A 23,459-nucleotide genomic window follows, 5' to 3' on the forward strand; every position below is an offset into this window, starting at 1 on the left:
AACGTTAAATAACGTTTAATAAAAACCTACGGAGGGGCACCAAAGACGTTAAAAGACGTTCACTATGTTATTTTTGTTATTTTTTTGGAAACGGGTGGAGGAAAGCCTTGGGTAGCTGTGCTGAAAGTATCAAGCAGATCTAGTTAGTATAATGACTCGTTTTGGCGCCTAGATTGCAGCGATGACTCTCTTTGGACAAGATTGGGTGGGCGTCAGTAGAAGACGTGAGGCGGAGCTAGAGTGTTGAGGGGACAATGGCTGATGAAGCAACAATGGCGACCGGTTGCAAGCAGCTCACGCTTGAGCATTTTTTTCAAAGACGAAAAGCATCGATCAATACTAAAATGCACATTGATGTCGACTATGTCGACGATGATGATGATGATGATGATGATGATGGTGACTCCCGAGGTTGACGCCGAAGTTGGAAGCGTTGACGCGTGACTATGATCACGTCATAAAGCCTCACCGGCTAGCGATGCTAACGCCGGTAAACGCGGAGCACAGGCGGACGTTCAATCGGACGATGAAGAGTACCCCGAGTCCAATGCATATTCATCGGAGGAGCGGGTACAGTCTGATCACGGAGAAGACACTGGTTCTGGACTACGATGCCACCATGAATGGAGTGGATAAGATGGATCAGAACATCTACCACCCGGTATAGGAACTGAAGGAACTGAACTGAGGAAGCCCGACGTAACACCACCGTAACATAACTATATCATGATCCTGATAGTAGACTTGATGGCAACATGGCCAAACACACACTGCAGTATATACTTGCTATTCCCGGGAAAAAACGGCCGGCAAGAAAGTGTAGCGTCTGCACGCGAAGGGGCAATCGCAGTGAAACTAATCTGTTGTGCAAATCCTGCTGTCTCCTTGCAAGCAGGGGAGTGTTACACAAAAAGAAAAACTGTCGTTGAAACATCCACATAATTGTAAATAGTACCACAGTTGCACACATTTGTAAATAGTTTGCCAAATTGTTGTCAAATTGTTACACTGTTGAATGTAAATAAACGTATTTTGCTATCAAAAAACACATTTTTATTGTTGGTGGTAGTGTCATTCATGGAAAAAAAAGGTGTCAAATTCACTAGAGTGCATGAAATAATATCGTTTCACTAAAAGCTTGATTTCTCCGTATTTTGGTCCAAAACAGAGCATTTGGGTGAAACTAACCATTTTCTATTGTTGATTACTGAAGAACGGAATAAGGTAGAAACAAACTTTTCTTTTTCTGATGAAAGATGAGAGTTCAATCTTTAATTTGGTAGTATGTGTGTTTCCATAGTCCAAACACAAAATTTTCTGTGGACCTTGAAAGATCAGTCAAAATGCTTAAATCGGCTGGCACCCACAGCATCCCTTTTCTGAAAACGTCTGGCAGTCAAAGAGTTAATCACAAAAAATATTGCATTAATGATGAATTAACGCAGATTAATCGCACTATTAATTTTGACCATAGATTATCCTTAAGCGTGAAAGCGGATGGCTACGTTTAAGGTAGCACAGGTTGTGTTTGAGCAATAAACATAACTTCATGCATTAAAGTAAAGCATTTAATAAATGTTTGCGTATCACATTTAGAATATTTGCTCATGTCAAAATACTGGGGTCATTTTTTTTCATTTTAAATTATGCAAGTAATTAACTGATTAGAAAAAGAGGAGGATGAGCGTGTGCAATGGATCAAAAAATGTTGAAGACGTCCTCATAACATTAAATGTCAAAAGAATTAACAACCTGGTGCTCTTCAAATTTGGCAGAATTTTTTTTGATAAAAAGGCCTTTTTAAGCGATTAATCGTGATTAATCAAAATTCTAAAATGTGATTAATCTGATTCAAAAAATGTAATCGTTCGACAGCTCTATTTACTTTTCCCCGATGAAACATATCCCCAGCTATTTGCTGACAAACTAACACTTCACTATTAAATCATAGGTTATGTTATCGCGATAATGATATACGCCAATATACTTCCAGTTTTTCTATGAAAAAAAATTCTACAACACTCAGATTTATTTTTTATGTATTTTCTTATTTTATTTCGAAGTGACAGACACGCTCCGCTTTAACGCTGTACCAGCGAGAACTTTGTAAAAAGTGTAATCGATCACCCATGCACTTAAATTAATGTCAGTTTCACGATAACGTTAGCCGGTTAGCAAAGCGGTTAGCATAGCAAGGTTTCTACGTCTTTTCCTCGTTAATCGCGCCTCGTAATCTGTTCGGGAGAAATCCGATACTTGTAACTGAAGAAGTGCTTCTTTTACGCCCCTACGGAGGCTGTGATTACTAGCGAAAGTGCTATGTGTTTATGTGCAGTATTAGCCAGCCGAAGTTCGTTGCTATGCTGCGACGTAAGCGGTAGAACCGATCTTGCCTTGACTTACTACCCCAACTTGTAGGTAACGTAAGCATCAGCGAAGCTTTTGGGGGCTTTCTCTGCCATTCCATTTTCAGAAAAACTTACAAATCTGTGTTTTAATGATGCCAAAACTGCACATTTAGACCCGCAAACTGCTTCACACAGCTGTCACTATTTCAATGAGCCGAAAAGAGTACCCAGCATGCTTTGAGGTCGGCTTAAAATTAAATTAAATTAAAAAGTTATTTAATAATTATGGGTTTGTTATTTTAGTTTTTCAAAGTAGTAATAGTATTCCTTATTTGCATTTACCCACCTCGTATTCTATAAATTTTCATTGATTGCAAGCGGTTCACATAATGGATGGATGTTAGATTTACTTTGGCACCGTAATCTTGTAATGCATGACGACTTTGTATAATCCACTGCCATGTCCATTTGTTCAGGCTGCCACCTGGTGACAGCTGTGTGAAGCAAACATGCAGAATGAATGCTCTTGTCTGTCAAACAAGCGTTCTCTGTCACTTTTTATCATTTTGCTTTTTGCTGTAGGTGACAAATGACGATGGACACGATAGGAAGAAAATGACACGATAATTTTTTTTTCAATCGTCTTCACAATAAATATCGTCATATCGCCCAGCACTAAGTAACTTGCGATTACATCAGTTAACAACTAATGCGAACGGCAAAGTTTTTATATAGCGGGAAAAGGATACTCATGCCAGAGCCCTAGTGTGTCCAAAAATGACAATAAAAACATGAGTAAAACTGAAATTGTGAAAAACATTTAAATGCGGTATGTCCACAATTTTGTACTGGACAGATCTTAGCCTCTGACTTTGTCTTTGTCTTCAGCAATTGTCTTCAAACCTCTGTAGTAGAGCTGTCATTAAAATAATCTTTTTAGAATCGATTATCCTAATGATTATTCGATCGATTACTCTGGTAATCATGTCAATTAAACCTAAATGGGTCTTCATCCTCGAACTTGACTTGCAATGTGTATTGGAGGGCTTATCACTTCAGTTGTATGTTATCTGTAATCATTTACTTTAATAGTAATTGACACATTGGATGTTTGAGGACAGCAAACCTAGTTTGGTCGGGTATGGAATAGTCCTGTCATGATAATTACGATACCAACTTATTATTCAATAAATAAAATGGATTTTATTCTGGACTCGACAAATTTCAATTTACATGTGTGTTTGTTTCCATATGTTAACAAAATTCACGTTGCTTCTTTTCCTCTCCCGTTAGTTAACGTGTCGCTGTGGGAGGCGGTACTCGCACACATGCACACAGGCCCAGACCGGGCCATCTGGAGGGGTGGGACAATTCCCGGAGGGCCGCCCTATATTTCGGGCCACGAATAGCAGGCAGCAGCGCTCACATTCATTTTGAATAAACTGTAACTCCAATCACCCTTACCAGCCATAATAATAATAATAATAATAATAATAACTCAGATTTTTGTAGCGCTTTTCTGGACACTCAAAGACGCTTTACACTGGAATGGATACATTACTCTTGCACTCACACATTCACACTGTGGTGGCGGTAAGCTACTTAAGTAGCCACAGCTGCCCTGGGGCAGGCTGATGGAAGCGTGGCTGCCAGTGTGCACCTACGGCCCCTCCAATCACCACCAAACATTCGCACCTTCCATACACCAGTGTGAGTAGCACTGGACATATATACAGTATAGCACTGACTGCCTGCCTTTGTTACTAAGGGTGTCACTAAGTTACAATCATTTAATACCAAAACTTTAATCCAGGAATAGAAACAATAAACAGTACCTTGTCTGTACAAAAATAACACATAAAAGAGGCAAAACACAATCACCAGTGTTACTAGCAACAGCAACAAAGCATGATGGGAAAGCCTCTCACGATTACTGTTGCGCTCTTCAAGTTAGCGTCAGTGAGTTCAGTAGTGTGCACCAGAAGTGGTGAGAACACATTTCAAAATAAGAGTACTAACAGGAAATACAGTGTTAGCTGCCTTAATCTCGCCGGTTTAACTTCATTTGGTAAGTGTGTCTTGTGAAGTGTAAAATGTCTTATTTGCTTATTGGTTTCTTTTTGGTGCCAATTTTATGTTCACATACTTGTTCAAATAAACAAAGACTGCGCTCTCGTAAGAGCATTCAATTGTAAATAACATTTTTGTTCGAATGCAATATGAATATCGTTGGAGGGAATACTCATCTCTTTTACATTGACACACAAACTGTAAAATTGTGTATGTTCATTAAAATATGAACTCAAGTGGGCCGGTCTGAGCCCTGAAACTCCAGGGCTGAAAATGACAGCTGTAGTTTTACATAAATGGAATTAGTTCCAAATTAGTTCCAAAGCCTAATTTCATTGTGATGTGGAAACATTTTGGATTGAAGCCAAATGAGCCGGGAGCTGCCATGTTGACATGCCATTGAGAAACTTTTGCAGCACAACAAAAAGGAAACTATACTTTGTATAAGTCCTGGTCAAGATGCTTCCTGATGACTCATAGGTGAAGAGGTCAAAACTCAAGGAATTGAGAAGAATAGTAGCGAGAAAAAGTCTTGCTGCCCTATGAAATTTAATTGCTCCTGACTATAGACCTATTTGCCCAGCTTGAACCGGGATAGCGCAAGGACACCCGGAAAAGGGACTATTTTATTGTGCAGCAATGCACGGAAATCCATAAAAAGCCAATCAGATAAGACGGAAATAAATAGGGTAGCAAAACCTACAAGGGTATGACACCAGAAACTACTTCTTTTTTTTTTTTAATAGAGAGAGCTGGGAATTGCCAATTTCTACAAGCTGCTGACCATCTTATGCAGCTTTAAATTGTTCATGATTTCCACCCTCCAAAAGTTGATATAAAATGAGTGACTCCATTTAAGCAGTCAAAAACCCTTTCAAAACCCCAATATTGGTAATATTATATATATATATAAATGTAGTCAGTGTAAGCGTCCCTCCTCAATCCCACAAAGTCAACAGGTTATGTGGATTAAGTAAAATGACAAAAAAAAGAAAGCCTAAGAAACCTTCCAAACCATAGAGTGCCGTTATTGTATTCCACAAACTTGTTCACAACTCTGTTTCCCCACTGAAATGAACAAATATGTCATTCATTTTGCCAGTCCATAATCACCAACCCCAAAACTTTTATGTGTTTTTTTTTTTTTTTTTTTACAAGACAAATTGCACAATAAAAATAAAATAGAATTCAAAAGTGCATCACTATTTCATGCTTTCCAATTCCAATTATTGTTATGCTCATTTTGGTGTTTGCGCTTTGGGGGCAGTATTACACTAAGAACTCACTTTCAGTTCAGTAAAGATGTAATATTAGCTGTTTTTCACAGATAACACATATATGCCCAGGTGTTGTAAAATTGTCTGTCTACATGTGTTGCTGCTTGTGTTCAAATATCCATTGCTTAAGGAGTTATGACCATCTCGACACTGATGCTAGTTTTGTCAGCCTACCCATGTACTACAACTAGAATAGAGTATCTTATCTCGGAAAATTAGTAAATCAGGCCACTCTTATATCAGGGTACCACTACATTTTGCATGGCAATGCTAAAAGAATATGTTCCAAGTTAAACAGACAGGGTATAATATTCCTAAACTATTTGTTAAATACCCCAAAAGAGGCAAACCTTACCAAACAAATTCAAACCTTTCTGGAAAACATCTTTATTTAATGTATCAATAAGTGAAATTGAAGTTTTAAAATGCCCATAACCGTGTGCAAATATATCTTCCATTGTATTCGATCTAAAAAAAGAAAAGAAAGGAAGGCACAATATACATACAGCCCAAGTGAAGTGCAAAAAATACTTCTGCAAAAGTTACTGTTGAGTTGGGGTCTATAAGCACATGCACACGGTGAAAACAATACCAGCCACATGCCGTAGCAGCTGTTAAAAATATATAGCTATAAGTGACCTGCAGACAGCCACCAACTGTTACCTGCACGTGTCCAACTCGACTGATCATTTACAGCACATGAGAGGCGAAGGGGAGGCGCAGGGCAATATTAGGTCTAAGACGAAGTGTCCTACAACAAGAGCTTCTTTCTAACAATAGGACAATAGAGAAGTTGAGGCCGTTATCCTGCTTCTACTTCCCGCGCCTTCCCTTCTGCATGATGCCTATCTCGGTTGCCTTCCAATTCCATCCCACGGTCGGCTCTCCTGTGGCCGCAAACACTGAGAGAGATCTACATACAGCATCTCGTCACCCTGAACACTATTAATAATGGCCACCCGTGTGTCAAATTTGCACATGATTTAAAATGAGTACAAAGAGCAGGAGCATCTTTACCAGATAAAAATGCACAAAGCGCCTCTCGCTGTTCAACATTCAACAAGGAAACTCTGAGTAATTCTGCGAGAACAGAATTAATTGCAGTTTGTCTGTTAGGTTTGTTTGTTTGTTTCCCCCCTGCCATCGGCGCTTCTTGGTTTTGTCTCGCCCTTAACAATGCCTGATTGGTCCGACCTAAAAAAAGCTCGGCTGAAAACGTATCAGCGGGAGCAGTACAAGATGTATTCTCCGGAGTTTGTGAACTTACATGTACCGCGAGAATTCCTCTTGCTGGCAAGGTTAGAGATTTGTCTAAAATCTCATTTATCTTTCTAGAGAGGAAAACAGGATGCTGCTAGGCACAGTTTAAATTTAGTAAAAAAAAATTGATCTAAAAAGGAAAACCAGTTGGTCATTCATTAAGTGGAAATGTTTTTTTTGTCTTGTGTGTTAATAAATGGCACCCTTAAATAACGTTCAGTATATTTTTTAACTTTTTATCTTAATACTTGAGTATTATTTATTATTAATATTATTCTTATTTTTCAGTAGGATATCAGACTACCAAAATATTTAATAACTGCATCTAGTGATGGGTCCATGCGCATCGACATGTCAGCACGTGTCGACCTGATAAGAGCGATGTCTTGTGTCGCTGCGCATATCGCATAGTATTTTAAAATAAGTGTTTTATTTATGGAATTGTTTAATTAGTTGTTGTTGTGTTTTTTTTTTACATCAATCTTCTATGAATTATCTCCACTGTTTTAGGCACACCAGCCACATCAATACAGCAAGAGAGTTTTTTCCAAAGCTAGAAAATAAATCATTTTATTGCCAAAACACTGAAAAGAACCACAAAAATAAACAAATAAAACATCCATCCATCCATCCATTTTCTGTACCGCTTGTCCTCACAAGGGTCGCGGGGGTTGCTGGAGCCTATCCCAGCTGGCTTCGGGCAGTAGGCGGGGTACACCCTGAACTGGTTGCCAGCCAATCGCAGGGCACACAGAGACGAACAACCATACTCACAATCACACCTATGGACAATTTGGAGTGTCCAATTCACCTGCCATGCATGTTTTTGGAATGTGGGAGGAAACCGGAGTACCCGGAGAAAACCCACAGACATAGAAAAATAATTTTAAGAACTCTGTGCTTCAAAGACAAGTACATAAGCAACATCTTTTCACAATCGCAACACTTTTACTCTGATATAATGGGGTAGATGCCACGGACTCCCGACTTCCGGGTTTTACACATCAGCGCCGTTTCCGGCCACTGCTGGCCGCGTTCAAACACTCGCACCCCCACCCCTGCGCCCCCCAACCGCCGAGACGCCCTCCCGCCGATGAGTGGGAGGGCGTCTCGGCTATCTGAAATTCTTCGGACACTGAGACAGACACTACACACTAGCAGCCTCGCAGCCGTCAACGGGAACGCGCAACTAAGGGGCACAAAGGCGGATGCGCAAGTACTGGGACGCGGCCCACACGTCGCAAATCGGAAACGGAAACAAAGTTGATGGGTGAAAACCTGGAAGCCGGAAGTCCCGCCTCCTCCGTGGCATATAGTCCATTGGTGGGTCTCCATCCAATTGTTTCGCATTTTTTAAGCAAATATACTGAAAATGCGCAAAACGGATATGCGACTTACAGCCATTACCATCGGTTCTTCTTTTGAGAGGGGACACCGCCGCTGTAGGTGGCGATGTACACCATAGAAATGTGACCCACCAGTAATTTAAAAGAAGAAGAAAAAGAAGACCAGGAAGCGACTGCGCCGTTGACGTCGTATGAGTTTGCTTTTGTCATTCTTGATAAACCGTAGCGTTTCTTTGCCGTTTTCCATCTAAAATTGCATATATTGCAATATTCGCTTCTTTAATTAATTCCAAAAAGATTTCTGCTTCGTCATCCCCCCAAACATACATTACTTTATCGCCCGACATTACTTTGGGAGTACAAACGTACGTGTGACGTAATATACGGTCAAAACGTGCGACGTGTATCCGGTCTTGTCTGCGTTTATTTGCAAAACCTGTTTCCATAGCCAAAATTCGTATTTCCCTTTTTTCCGGTACGCTTCAAAATCCATGCCCGTAGTTTGCCTGCAATGAAATGATGTAAGATCCAGCAGGTGTCATTAAGGAACAGACTGACACAGTAACCAACACAGTGTCAGTACAGTTTGCCCAACGTGCCGACACGACACGCTCCGTGAGGCCTCATCTACCCATCACTAGCTGCAGCCCTACTGCACATACCTGTAATGCTTTGCTTACAGCAGTGGTGCCCAAGTCCGGTCCTCGAGAGCCCCTATCCAGCCTGTTTTCCACGTTTCCCTCCTGCAGCGCAGCTGAATCTAATGATCAGCTAATCGGCAAGCTTTGCAGAAGCCTGATAACGATCCTGATCATGAATCAGGTGTGTTAGTGGAGAGAAACATGGAAAACAGGGGCTCTCGAGGACCAAACTTGGGCACCCCTGGCTTACAGGCTAAACATTTAAGTCAAATTTGTGGCAAGACGTTTAGAAAAACTTGCAGTTGGTTATTAAAATGTCCGTTGCTACTCTAAATGGTGTTAAAATTTGAATGGATAAGCTGTTCGGAAAATGGACTGATGGAAGGATGAAAGAACAGTTTGTGTTGTTTAAACTGGCATTGTGTGTAGCGTAATTGTCAGTAAAAATATTTTGACTTTATAGAATCTGTACCTGATTACTTTTACTTAAGTCCAAATCGGAGGCAGATAAACACTCAGAAAACATTACAGTCACAATCATGGACCCATCATCACCACCTGTTAGCCCACTTTCTGTCTACAGTAGCCATGGAAAGTACTACTATTAGTCACACCAATACTAATAAGCAAACTAGTGCTTTTCCGAACACCTGAAATGTCCTCAAAAGTCAAAACATTCTGCTTTATTGGTATGTAACAGCTGCAGTTTATTATTCTGAGAAAATCACATGGAGTGTGACGTCACTCAAGTGAAACCACATTCAGTCGTGACTCAGGGCTTTTTTTTTTTTTTTTGTATTACAGTATTGAATAATAAACAAAAGGTAGGGAATAACTATGACACACACACTATTGCATGATATAAAAGAGGCAACATTGTGGATTTGTAATGTGTCCAAGGGGTCCGTGTGTTGCTGTCACCCTTTCACGGGTGACATGTCCATGTGGTGTGCAAAATTTGAAGTGCAAAGAAAAGACAAGCGCACGATATTGCAAGTTATACTAAATACAACAAGTTAAGATAGCAATATCCTGCAGGTTAACGTTTTACCACAATTGGAAGTAACCAGTGACCCCTTTACAAATGGCATGTCCATGTTTGTTTCTTTAAATACAATTTGCATGGTAAAAATAAGACACGTTCACGATATTGTCATTAATGTAAATACAGTATGGTAAATAATATAAAGACAGGAAAACACGACTAATGTTAGCAATATTGCTATAAGTCGAAGTTAATGTTTAACCACCATTGGAGGGAACGAACAAGTGACCCATATATATATATACACAAATGACACGTCCATCTGTCGTGTACAATTTGCGTGGCAAAGACAAGACAAGTTAGTTGATCACATTGCCAATAATGCTAAATATAGCAAATAAACGACGGGAAAACATTAAGGTTAGCAAGATCCCTCTGCAAGTTAACGTTTAACCACCAAACGAGTGGAACTAGTGACCCTTAAAGTTAATATCGTGGCCATGAGATGAATATAACGGCAACGGTTTAGAACGTGTGATATTTTATGGATAAGTATTAAAGTTTGGATAATTGTTTCCCAGGCCTCAAATCCTTGGATCATTCCCCACCACCAAACAAACTTTTCTGGGCGCACCTCATACTCATACTTCCTGGCTTCGTCGACAAAGCCCCAATGAAGTCAAACTCCCCCCCTGGCTTTCTGTCCCAATCCCTGAGTAACTTATTTCACTTTTTCGTCAACAGTTGTCAACTTTTCCTACCTGCACGGAGTCGGCGGCCATCTTGCTTGTCGCCTTTGAATCAAATCCTACGGGGAGAGAGGAGGGGAGTTGGAACTCCGAAAACAAGTTTTTTTTTCTTTGGACGTATCCCAGCACAAACGTCGACTTTCGGTCATCTCGGGTGAGATAAACTTCCCATGGTTGCCTTGCTTCGCGGCTGCCCGCGCCGCCGTGCTCGCTAGTTCCCCAAAAAAAAAAAAAAAAAGTGAAGACTAAAGGCTGTCCCAGTGTAGTTGGAGAAAGAGGCGGTGGTTAAGTGGAAGCGTCCGCCCAGAGAAGCCTAGCCACCGCCAACAAGTATCGAACTCCCCCCCAAAAAAGTTAAGCACTATACACATTACCCCCCGTGCTAACACGTCCACACACTTGACACTTAACGCCAACTTAAAACCTCCGTCGGAATAAGAGCGGTTTTGTTTTTACAGAAAAAAAAGTGTATTCAAAATCACTTAATTGCTCCCAAAATTATTAGTTATTTATTACAATGAATGTATGCTGTTCATCTATGCAGAACAATTAAAGCCTCATCCACTAGATGGCAGTTTAAAAAAAACAAAGTCACAAAAAGTACATCCAGTAGTGGTAGGTTGGTAACTTGAGACATGAGTTTAATTAATTCTGTGACCATGCGCGTACCTCATACCACTGTATCTCTCTTTATCTTTCCCCATTGCTCTCAATTTATTTACAAATGTAGTTAGTCACTCAGTGTAAAATCGAACACATTTCCCAATCATACAGCAGAATATAATAATAATAATAGTAGTACTATGTTCAGCTAAACAGGCGCAGGTTAAGTATAGTTCTACAGTAATTAACAAATGACCATATATTTTTTTACATTACATTTTACAGTATACTGCACTGTAAAATAAAGAAAAAGTTTAAAATAATGCATTTATGTTATCAATTGCACTTATATAGTGCTCGTACTGAGAAGTTTAAATAAATAAATAAATCTCTTTTGCTATTTATGTCTTATGGTCATCCACAGACATAGGAGAAAGTAATTGCCCTATTTGGACAAAGTAAGGAAGAGAAAGTATGTTTTTTCATTTTTCAAACGTTGTGAATGTATGTAAAAATTTGTCAGAAAAATCAATATTTAGGTACAGTATATAGGCTACTGTATACCTGAAAAATCTATTCAAGTACATTTACAAAGTATACATTCTTAGCTTCTTTCTAGTACTTTTAACTGGAGTGATTTTTTTACTCTACTGAAGTTTGTGTTCTGCGTCCTTGTGTCAGAGTCACTTAAGTTATACATTTGCATCTCCCTACGTTTGTAAAAGCATTCGTTTCTGCCTTTTAGAGTTGCAAAGTAATTCCAGAAGTGAAATGTAAAAAAATGAATACGAAAGCTATGGAGTCAAGTTGTACTGTTATTTATTCTCCACTGCTTCACTATACAACACAACAAATGCCTTTTTTTTGTGTGTGGGTATATTCATGAGTTACTAACATAATAATCTATTCATCTTAATAGTTGTGAATACCAAAAATTGCTAGAAGCTAAATTGTGCTAGATAGCTGCAAGAAAGCACAATTTTACACACAATACCACATTATTGAACCAAGGCACATATTTTGAGAAAAACATGTACAACACATTACCAAACGCAAGTATATATTTAGAATTAATGATGATCCCGCCCGTCTCAATTTAACTGACTTTCAGTAAATTCTTGCAACAAGATGATGTAAAAAAAATATGGCAACAAAGTTAACAATCAATATCATTAAATAGATTTTTAGGCATGTGGTACTAAAGTAAATAAACTTATGGTAAATTCAAATCATTCTCATCCAGTTATTTAGAAAAATAGTCTCTATTTCACCCATGAAATTAGTAAATATGAATCAATATCATCATATTTAGTAAATTGAAATACATTTCATGTAGATATTTAGTGAATGCAAAACTTTAGTAAATCTAAATCTAAATCCCTCAAATAGACCTAAATTATTATTATTATTAGATAAGCCTATAGTGGACCCCAACATACTCGCGTTCAGCATCCGCGTATTCGCTTTTTTTCTTCTTCTTCTTCTTTTAGAGAGAATTCAGTATTGTTCATTCGGTAATCTTACCGATTCGACATGTCATATTTTTCTTTTTTTTGTATGTGCGTGAGTAAGTGCGTGAGTATCTGCATGTGCGTGCGTGTGAGTGTGTACTCATTAATTCACCTAAAACCTATTAAAAATCCCATACCGTTCACCTAAACCGAATACTTCAGAATCCAGCTAGAGTCGTGAGGTTGTCAGGAGACCCGAGGAAGGATTAAAGAAAAGTAAGGAAAGTGAAATCCAGCACAGACCAGACATCACCTACTACCCACCGGGTAACTCATGTCTGAATTGCGTCTACTTCGTGTGCATTAACGTGATCTATGGCTGTTCCATCATAATTATGATTAATGGTGCATCCTGTCCGGAGCACCTGTTCGCACCCAAAATCAGCCTCTGAGGATGGTCACCATGGAGACATAAAAACAGAGCAGGCATTATCATAGCCTTGGATGGATGCACAGGGTAAATACATCTACCCGACAAGACCTTGGTGTTTTTTATGAAGAGGACAATGTTCATCTTATGAGATCATGATGTTGTTGTTGTTGTCCACATCATCACATATTTGAGCAATGGCAGCAAGAGCACAAAGAGCTTCCAGTCCCAGACACGTGAGGCCTGTTTCGTAGCGGGTTAGACAATGCAGAGGCAAGTTAGTCTTCTCACCGAGGTATGACATGTCATGCTGCAACCCCAGAGGACACGACTCAAGCGCTGGTCCTTTGGTTTCGTCATGGCAACTACTCCTGATCCAGCTGGCTTGGCAACTCCAAAGTATCCCCTCTTGTTCGGTACAACTGTCGCATTGCACACGTCAGCAGGTTTTACAGCATCTACTGTACAATCATCAGGGGTGGCCAAAGTACTCTCACTGTGGATTGTACTTAAGTAGGAGTAGAAATACTTATGTTGGGGAAAATAAGAGACTAGTAAAGGTAGAAGTACTGATTCAGCACCTTAAACATTTCTTGACAATAATAATAATATGTGACCTCACTAGTCTAAACATGACACTCTGATATGAGGTAGCCGTTTTTATCCATCTCAGGAGGTGGCCATTTTGCCACTTGCAGTCGACTGAAGATGACATTACAGTTACTCAGGGCTCAGCAACGACCAATCCCAATTTACCTGTTTTCTGAAGCTGAGCTGCGATTGGTTGTTACCTGAGACCTGAGCAACTGTGATGTTATTTTCACTCGACAGCAAGTGGCAAAATGGCCGCCTTCTAATGATAAAAACGGCTGGATTTCGCTGCTGAATTTATATTCCACTAATGTAAGATTAACCAAAATATCGTATTTAGACTACTGGGGTTTCATAAAACATACTATTGCCAAGATTTTTGGGGGAAGTTGACCTCCACTTTAAAGCATCTTTGTGCAGCTTGTCATTTTTTTTTACTCGTGACTGCCACCTGGCCCAAAGCGTAACTGCAGCATCTGTATCAGGCTTGTTCATGGTGCACGTGAGCTTAAAGCGACAGCCACAGTTGACAAACGAAGACATGCGGTCCCGCTGACCAAGAGGAGCACGGCAAGCCAGTTAGCTTGTGAGTTAGCTAGTGGCAAGCATCTCTTGCCATGATGTGGAAAGCCCTGTTAGAATATATTCCCAGCACTTTAGGTTTTAACCAGATGTATTTTAACAGCTCAACCAAGTAGGGGCTATTTAAGCATAAAAAAGTTGCTATGGAGTAAGTACCAGATGTGGGCATTCCGTCAATATTGACGGGAGGTCCGTCAATCAGTCAATGGAGGACTTTGTTGACGAGTGACGAATGACTGGCAACTTCGAAAATTTGACAGACCAAGCACTGGTGGAAGTAAATGTAATCATCAATCCATCAAACTAATCGTCAACACATCAATGACGGCATGCCCATTTGGCGGATTGACAATTACAATGCGGTTCGGCTTAAAATATTGACGGAATGACGATGACGGAAGGGTGTCCCGCCTGTTGGCAATTGACGGGTGCTCATAATTCATTTACACGCCCACCTCTGGCAAGTATCATTCATTTTTCAGTGTGGCGTGGTTGTGTGTAGACAAAGGCTTGATTTATCAAAATTTCAAAGCCTGATTTTCTATATCTGGTGCATCAAACTGAGAAGACATTTTTTATTTTCCCTTTTAAAGGGACGTAAAGTACAAAAGTAAAATTTAACTTTTAATGTCAGTTATGCACAGTACTAATCGTTTGCGCACAAAATATTTAACTCTCGTTGCATAGTGCTCTTATTGAGGAAAAAATAAACACTGAAAATATCACATTTTTTTTATAATAGCTATAGTGTCGGCTAAATGTCAGCAAACATTTCCATTGATTTGCTAACATTGTTCAACCGAGTAACAAAAACAACAACAAAAAACAATAAATTAACTAATGGTAACGACTGAAAAATACATCTTGAATGTGTGTGGTTTTTTTTTTTCAGATAAGACAGAGAATTTTTGAATGCCAGAAGCACAACGCATTCGCCAGTTCAAATCAAATTGTATTACACATTTACATGGCTAAATGCACATGTACAATAGAGTCAAGATCCCCGTGACACTGACCCTGAACAGGATTAGGAATATGGATAGATGGATAATGTCAGTTTTGCATGAGATTAAGCTTGAGTGAAAGCGTTAGTTGAGGGATTCAAGTCTACAAGCAATGAGTGATTTTGTGCTCTCGCTCCGTGGCTGTTTGCCCACAATAAAATGGATTATTGCTTTGCATAAGAGTAATATAATGATTGGTTAGTTTAATTGAGCTGGCAGGAAACTGCTGTTGCTCCAGCGGAGTTATGAATGTTAAGTGTGGTTTTCCAGCCAACTTCAGAAAGCTTTTGGAATCCTCCCCGTGACATTGTGGCGTCCCTGGTTTTTCAGGAATTTCAACCATTTCGCCACTCCAAATGCTGTCAAACATGTTTTGGAAAGGTGTAAATTCCCACAGTATTTTAAAGAGGTTCAATTCGTGTGACGTCCATGCAAAGGACGCAAGCCTATAAGCTGATAATCAAAACATGTTTGAGGGTGATAATTCATGATTTAGCGACCACATATGTGACAGCTATGTTATTGGGAAATGGAATTTCAGCCTCAAACATTCCGGATGCAAATTTACATTTCACATGCTAAAAACAACACAGCGTGAAAATGGACGAAAAGCATATCTTTTATATCATATCTAAGCAAAACTGCTCTCAATGCAAAAGACTGCTCAAACATTCAGACTGAAGCTGTGGATAGACATCCAGTATTTATGTATTAGACCAAAACCGGGAAGCTCGTACTGGACTAGACAATATGAGATTAAGGGGGATGAGTCCCACTATTGATGACTGGCCAGGGATTACATGAGCCCAGATGAGTAAAGGGCTTAGGCCCGTGTAAACTTTCACTCATATCTTTGGTCTTCTCATCTGCAAACTGTTTTATTGAGGGTTTTTATTGTTGGTAGCATATAATTTAAAAATAATACAAAATAATCGATGCAAGCAAATTTTACCGGTAGAAAATCAAATCAAGACATTAGTCATATACATTTAATGTGATTAGAACTTTAATGAAAACAAGTGGTAGCGCTCTGTCTCCCTCTGTAGGTCACCTGTTGTAAAACATTCCAGTCTTTATCCCTCCCCTATGGAAAAGCATTTTATTCAATATCCTTCACATCCAGTTTAAGGCACTAGTATGCTCTTTGTCCTTATTAAGACAATACAGCGCACTAGTAAAGTGGGTAGGGCACACTAGTGGAACGACTCTTACTAGTCCCCCCCCCTACTACAAGCCGCCTTTGGCCTTGTAGTAGGATCTTACACTGGATATTAGTCACATTAAAACCTAGCTAACATAAAATACTGTGCTGCATTATTAACACTTTTGGACCTCTAGTAGACATGTGTCTTCAATGTCCACTAGTAGTTTTGTCTCACTTGTAACATAATCGTGGTCCTGTATACCAAAGTCGTCCTAACTGAACCCTGTGCATCTGGCCATTAAAAGATGATTCAATACGTCTCTCCATACATGTGGTGCGATACAATTCAAGGACGGTTCATTTTCAAGTGGAACAATTTGAATTGGTTCGATTCGATGCACGAACATCATTTAATCAAATCTGTTTACGTTATACCTCTACTCGTAGCATAAGTTAAAGTTACCACTGATTGTCACACCCAACTAATGTTATCAGTGAGGAAAAACAATGCACTAGTTGACAAATGTGTATTATGAGCAAGGTTTTTTTATTTTTTATAGTTAATGACAATTAAATTGAAAAAACAAACAAACAAACATTTTAAATAAAATAACAAAGAAAATGATTTTTATTTTTTTTTAACTGAAACTATATCTTACATATATAAAGCTAACTAAAATCAACTATAATGAGCAAAAATGTATGTTGTTTTTCTCTTTGTCAGTTTATATAATGCATGACCTTTCTGGGTTCATTCTTTTCTGTACGTCCATAAAGAAGGAAGGACGGTCAAAGTGTTGTTTGAGAATTGCTCTTGACAATTACGCCACATATTAGAAAAACAACAACCTAAAACTAATAATAAAACTAATTAAAAGTAAATTAAAAGAAAACATTAAAAAAAAGAAACCGATAAAACTAATAACCCTCCTCTAAAAACTAATTAAAACTAAATGAAATGATAAAACAAAAGTCAAAACGAAATAAAAAACTAATGAGAAAAACCAAAACTATAACTGTGGTTACGAGTACTATTATTGACATTTTAAATTCTGCGAGTTCACATCGGGTACTGCATTAATACTACGAGTGCAGTTTTGCCTCACTAGTAACTTGTAGTTTTGCTACTGGTATGTAGAAATCTTACCGTGGTATATAAAACACTAGTGAGGCCATGCCACTCTATTAGTGCACTAAACCGTCTCACTAGTGAGAACAAAAAGCATACTAGTAAACAAAGGATATCACATAAATGCTCGAACAGCTTTCCAGCTAGAGAACATTCAAAAACCATTTCTTACTGGGAAAAAAAAGACAGCCATGTTGTTTTATTTTCTACCAATCAGACACCGCTGCAGCACTGTTTTTGGGCACAAGGAAGGCACACAAAAAAACAAATTACTCTCAATGAAATGTGACTGCAACTACAAGGAAGTTTCATGAATTCTTGCTGCAGACTTCAGATATTTCTATTAGTAATTTTCCATAAGGTGGCAGTTAGTCCTCTGGCCATTGGCATTTTAGCATAACACACAAACAAACAAAATCAGTTATATACATAAGGGCAATTTACTGAGTAATTACAAACACACATAGTTCTTAAATTAAATATATATAAACCAAGCTAATTTCATACGGGAAGGGACCAATCTCACCTAATGTACTGAAAATGTATATTTACAGCAAGCAGCATCTTCATTGTGTCACTTCATACGCGCTGTAATAAAAGCATATGTAAAGAAGCGGCGCGGCTATAAAGCTGCACACTTACCAGAATGAACGGAAACACACAGTATAAAACATACACACTTATTTTTTTTTAAGTTCATAAAAACCTCAAATGTCTTTGTTCAAATACTACGACTGAGTAATTTTTCACCGTAAGTCTGAGCAAGGCAGGGCAGACGTCTTGCCGCCATGTTTACATCCAAAAGACAATAAATACAGTGGAGCCCCACCTATTTGTGGTTTGAGTTACACAAACCCCCCCCCCCCCCCCCCCGTGGAACCTATTCTCAGTAATTCAACAGCAAAATCATCCATTTGTGTTTTTTTTTGTTTTTTTTTGCCCTAAGGTGCCACAAAATTCAACACAATTGGAAAGTAGTACAGTGTTACCTTGACTGAGGATCGGTTCAGAGTTTTTCGGGTTACAAGTTGTCAGTCATATTTGACATATGACAAAATGGAATCACGTTGTGAGTCACGGAACAAATTGTCTGATAAGCTGCCACCGTAATCAAGTTGTGATTCAGCATTCTCAAATTGACAGATTTTTATTGGGGTTCGGGGGTGGTGGGGTGGGATACTAAACCTGTTACTGAACCTATTTATTTTCTGCCATCTTGGTGCCAAAGAATGGGCTCTTTGCACAGCTCCACTTCCTGAACTCAATACCACTCCTTCATTTCCTGTCTTTCATGAGTGGACAAGCTGATTAATCCAGGTGTGCCTGACCTCAGTAACCGTGACGACAATGGTCAGGCACACCTGATTAATCAATTTGTCCAATCATGAAAGACAGGAAATGAAGGAGTTGTCCTGAGTTCAGGAAGTAGTGGATTTGTGCAAAGAGCCCATTATGTTTAAGTGACATAATGAGCTTTATTTAGACAAAATAGTTATTCGCTGCCAACTTGTGGCATCTATAGGCAATTGGGGATTCACTCTACTGTTACTCTTTTTAACAGCCTATAAAATGTGCGATAGCAGGGGTGCGAATGATGAACAGGAGAACTCCGTAGCTCAGACGCTAACGCAACCAAACAGCATATAGCAAATGTAGATGTTTTGTCTTGGTCGGAGTAATGCTGGGCCAATTGGGGCTGGGCTTCCGCATGTCTCCTCTCATGTGCCCCCCAGGGCCTCGGTGGATTTCTGACATGGAAGTGACAGGATCCCACTGACCTGCAGGAATGGGGACGGAACACGAGCTCTGCCTCCCCATTCGTGAGCAACACCGACTGTTTGCAGTCTGATGGCATATGCCGTCATATGTTCGGTCAAGTCGTTGAACTCCCATCACATTTTCTCCAGTGGACACCTGGACGTCCTCCTCATCTGGCCCCAAACCTTTCTGATGAAACATCCCACCCTCGTTAGTTTTTGGGGTAGATCTTCTCATAGAAGAAGTTTTGCGGCAACATGTAGAGTTCGCCATCCTTTTCCCGCACCGCGTGGGCCCTGACAAACTGGAATTGCTCCAGGGCAAACTCATAGAACTCGTTCTCCATCTTCCAGATGGCCGACTGCTGCAGTTTGGCCGTGGACTCCCTGGTGGGCGGCTTCTTCTCGCTGGTCTTCCTCAAGTGGGATTTCTTCCCTGCGATCACAGGAAAGAGGGGGAATCAAGATGAACTGTGAGAGTTAAAACAGCACTATTTACACGCAACAGAACTCTGTGTGCGAGAGTACAAAATTTGTTATTTTAATTGACTAATATTCTATTAAGGACCTGATGCAGTTAATGGAATCATGTTGCTAACGAGAAGAGCTACAAGAAGGAGCTCCAGACAACATTGAGAGATTTATGCCTCAATCATATTGGAGTTTTTATTCACCCAATAATACGTAGAATGCACTTCTTTTGTATTGGCATGCCCCTTTGTTAATAGTTAAGAAAATTATTTCACAGACACCCCTAGGGCTTCACTATTAAGGCTGACTACTAATTAGTACTCCTTTTCATTGCAAAATCGTCCTTCTCCTTTCACAAGCTGCTATTTTCTCAGATACTCTGTGCTCCCAAAATAAATAAATAAATAAATACATGCAGTAATCCCCCCGCCGTTCGTTATATCATGTAAAACTCATCTTACAACGTTAGCCCTAATTAATTTTTTTTTGTATATAAAAAAAAAAAAAAGGCTGACTACTAATTAGTACTCCTTTTCATTGCAAAATCGTCCTCCTCCTTTCACAAGTGCCCGAAGTGCAAGTGTACGTGTGCGCCTTAACTTCACTGATAAGCCCAAGATCAATAAAAAATTGCCCCCAAACACCCAAAAGATAACATTTACAAATTTTAACTACAAGTAAGTGGATTGAGTATATTAAACGCTTAAAAAAGGTCTGACTTTAGCTGAAGATGGACACTACAGTGGCTATAAGTTCTACACACCTCTGTTCACCACACCACTTCCACATGTGCAAGTTTTTGAGTCTTTGTTTGTTTACACTAATGTGGCTGTTTGCTGAGGTTTTGTTTCTCCCCCAAATCCAGACTGTGTTCCTCCCAACCAGGAGCATAGTATGGGGGTATTTAGTTTTAGTTTTCATTGGAGAGTTTGGGGCGCTGACCCGTCAGGCTTCCCATTCTGTGTTTGTTGGTTTTTGTTTTAATATCTCTTGGAGGGGTTGTAACTGCTAAGTGAATTTCACTGCTTTGCACTTGTGACATGTGCAACGACATACATTTGATTCCATTCAAATGCCATTTTTTTGAGATACAAAAAATGAGACTAAGATAAATCTTTTTTTATTTTTTATTCCACCATTGAAGTGACATTTTCAAGAGGGCAATGAAAAAAACGTCGATAATGTGGTTGCACAAGCATGCATAGCTGTATAAGAGGGGATGTCGCTGTGTTCAGAACTGATGACTCATGGTAAACGGGAGTCATACTTCCACCATTTGAAATGCCTCTGATAAACCGGAAATACATTTGAGATGTTCCGGTAGGCTTTTCCTGGCATAATTTTTTTTCTTTCGAGCAGAAGCCTGAAGGTTTTCTGCTAAAACTGACTCCTCTTGAAAACTTCTTTTTTTTACTTTATTCATTCTACCCATTCTAAGGCCTCAGTTCCAGCTGAACAAAAACAGCCCCAAAGCATGACGCTGCTGCCACCATGCTTGAATGTCAGTAAGGTGTTCTTTTGGTGATAAGCAATGTTGTGTTGACGAAGGGAATTGTCAACATTTCAAAATAGCAGTCAGTGTTAGCACACAACCTTTGGACTTCTGCTAGAAAGCAATAAAAAACTGCAACAGCTGAAATTTATTATGGGTTAAACAGAGGCACTGTAATAGTGTGCAAACTTGTGCAACATGCATATTATGACTAGACTGACTACAAGTAGTTATCTTGCCTTCTCAAATCTGACCATATGTATGCATAAGTCCTAAAAATAGATGAATGCTGATCAATCTTGGTTAAATGAGGCTTAGCAAGTGCTTAGCGAAAAGGCCAGGTTTCAGTGACTGATTGGTAATTGCACAGACGCTAATTAAACATGATTAAACAAGGAGGCAGGAATAAGGTCAAGCGCATGAAGCAGACTTCACTTTTGTCACAGTTTTTCTCTCTCTCGCTTCCCCTATACTCTGATGTTGCTGCTCTTTAATGATTACACCAAGAGAGAAAACGTCTATATTTGGATGGCGCTTCACATTTATTGGAGCTGAGGTGATCTGAGGCTTTAGCGCTCCCGGTTATGACATCCATCACAAGACTCAAGTGAGGGAATGCAGAATAGAAGGTTATATGACCAGACATAAAATTTGATCTTAAAAATTAGTCACATTATTAACAAGATTTAACACCTTGACATGCAGATATATTTTTAGATGGTTGCACGATAGCCTCTGCTATCTCATCAGTATAGCTACTCGAAGGTGGGAGGGGATATTTCAATTTTTTTGTTACGTAGTTTTAAGAAATAAAAATAGCACTCACTGCATAAAACTTCATACATACTGTAGGATTTGTGTGATAAAGGCAATAACAATGAACAAAATCATCGATGTAACCTCCTCGCTCTTTAATCATTCTTCAAAAGGGATTAAGTCAATCCTCATCTAATACCGTGATATTTTATAGCTGCAATATTGTGTTGACAATGGCTTGTTCGAACCTATTTAATAGCAGGGTTTAATTCTTTCAGAGCTGTCCACTATTCATTCCAGCTGCAGTCAATTTGAAGCTAATCAGCACATACATCAGTGTGAAGTACGAGTATGTAAAAAAACGGAAGAAATTTGTCTCTGATAGTTTAAGCTACACTAATATAACTATAACACGAAGAACATTTAGGATGTAAAACATAAGTCCAGAGAGTCCTTGCGTAATGTAATTAGTAAAAGTCGGACTGCTCAAGTGCAGTTCAGTTGTAAATGTTCAGTTCAGCGTAAACGTGTGAATTCAATCGTTGAGAGCATTTCAGTTGCGTCGGGCCGAAACCTTGTACCTCCAAAATAGTCACTTTTCAGGAGACCTCAAACACAGCATGTTTGTTCAACCATTAACATTTCATCATCAAAGAAAGCTAGCCATTTTCAACACTCATTCACTCCCAGCCATTTTCACAACCCCCTTTGCTCCCGGTTGTTTTACTGGATTGCTATAAAAACATGGAACCTACCAAAAGAAAGATTGGAGTCTCTTCTTTCATCAAGAAAAAAGTGTATTTGTATCTGTTGCCGTTTTGTAGCAATTAGCATTACAATATAGCTAAGTTTCATCATTATGGTGGGGAAAATAGCTTTTTGCAAACCTGGTTGATCTCTTATACTCTGCTGTTACCTGCTGGCAGTTTTTTTGTAATAACTACCATTGCTTTAAGCGACCTCTTCAGGTCAAAGCCTTCTGTATGCTCTAGCATTAAAAACAAACGTAAAAAATGTATAAATACGTTTTTTGGGGCTGGGGCATTATTTAAAATATAAATTTTTTAATATGTTTTTGGGAGCAAATTAGTTAAGATAGGTCAAAAATTTGGAAAAAAACACCTGCGCGACCAATGATATGGATTTTTGAAAAAAATATTACATTTATCAAATTGTGACTTATGAGATTTTGGCCTGACGCAAACAATTTATGACATACATTTTATTTAACATTTGCGTGCAATACATTTTAATTAATTAAATTCATTTATTGATTTGTTTATGTTCCTATATTTAAGCGCAATATAATATTCAAGCTACATAATGTTACAGTAGCTAACAATAATATTAAATACAATTCTAGGAATGACATT

The 23,459-nt window shown here is 39.1% G+C and overlaps 2 protein-coding genes across 2 annotated transcripts in view; both read right to left on the reverse strand.

Annotated features, from left to right (window-relative positions):
- pkn2a (protein kinase N2a) overlaps positions 1 to 10,961 on the reverse strand; it is a 35,812-nt gene extending 24,851 nt beyond the window's left edge. Inside the window, exon 1 of the mRNA XM_086096890.1 lies at positions 10,689 to 10,961. Coding sequence (XP_085953016.1) covers positions 10,689 to 10,709 — 21 coding nt within the window. The 5' untranslated portion in view covers positions 10,710 to 10,961. The remainder of the gene's footprint in view (positions 1 to 10,688) is intronic.
- A 7,530-nt stretch (positions 10,962 to 18,491) lies between these two features.
- Positions 18,492 to 23,459, reverse strand: part of hs2st1a (heparan sulfate 2-O-sulfotransferase 1a) — a 43,986-nt gene continuing 39,018 nt past the window's right edge. Inside the window, exon 7 of the mRNA XM_086069154.1 lies at positions 18,492 to 19,803. Coding sequence (XP_085925280.1) covers positions 19,580 to 19,803 — 224 coding nt within the window. The 3' untranslated portion in view covers positions 18,492 to 19,579. The remainder of the gene's footprint in view (positions 19,804 to 23,459) is intronic.

The sequence above is a fragment of the Leptonotus elevatus genome, chromosome 1 (genome assembly GCF_054856555.1).
Source record: "Leptonotus elevatus isolate MCC_2025b chromosome 1, RoL_Lele_1.0, whole genome shotgun sequence".
Taxonomy (NCBI): Eukaryota; Metazoa; Chordata; class Actinopteri; order Syngnathiformes; family Syngnathidae; genus Leptonotus; species Leptonotus elevatus.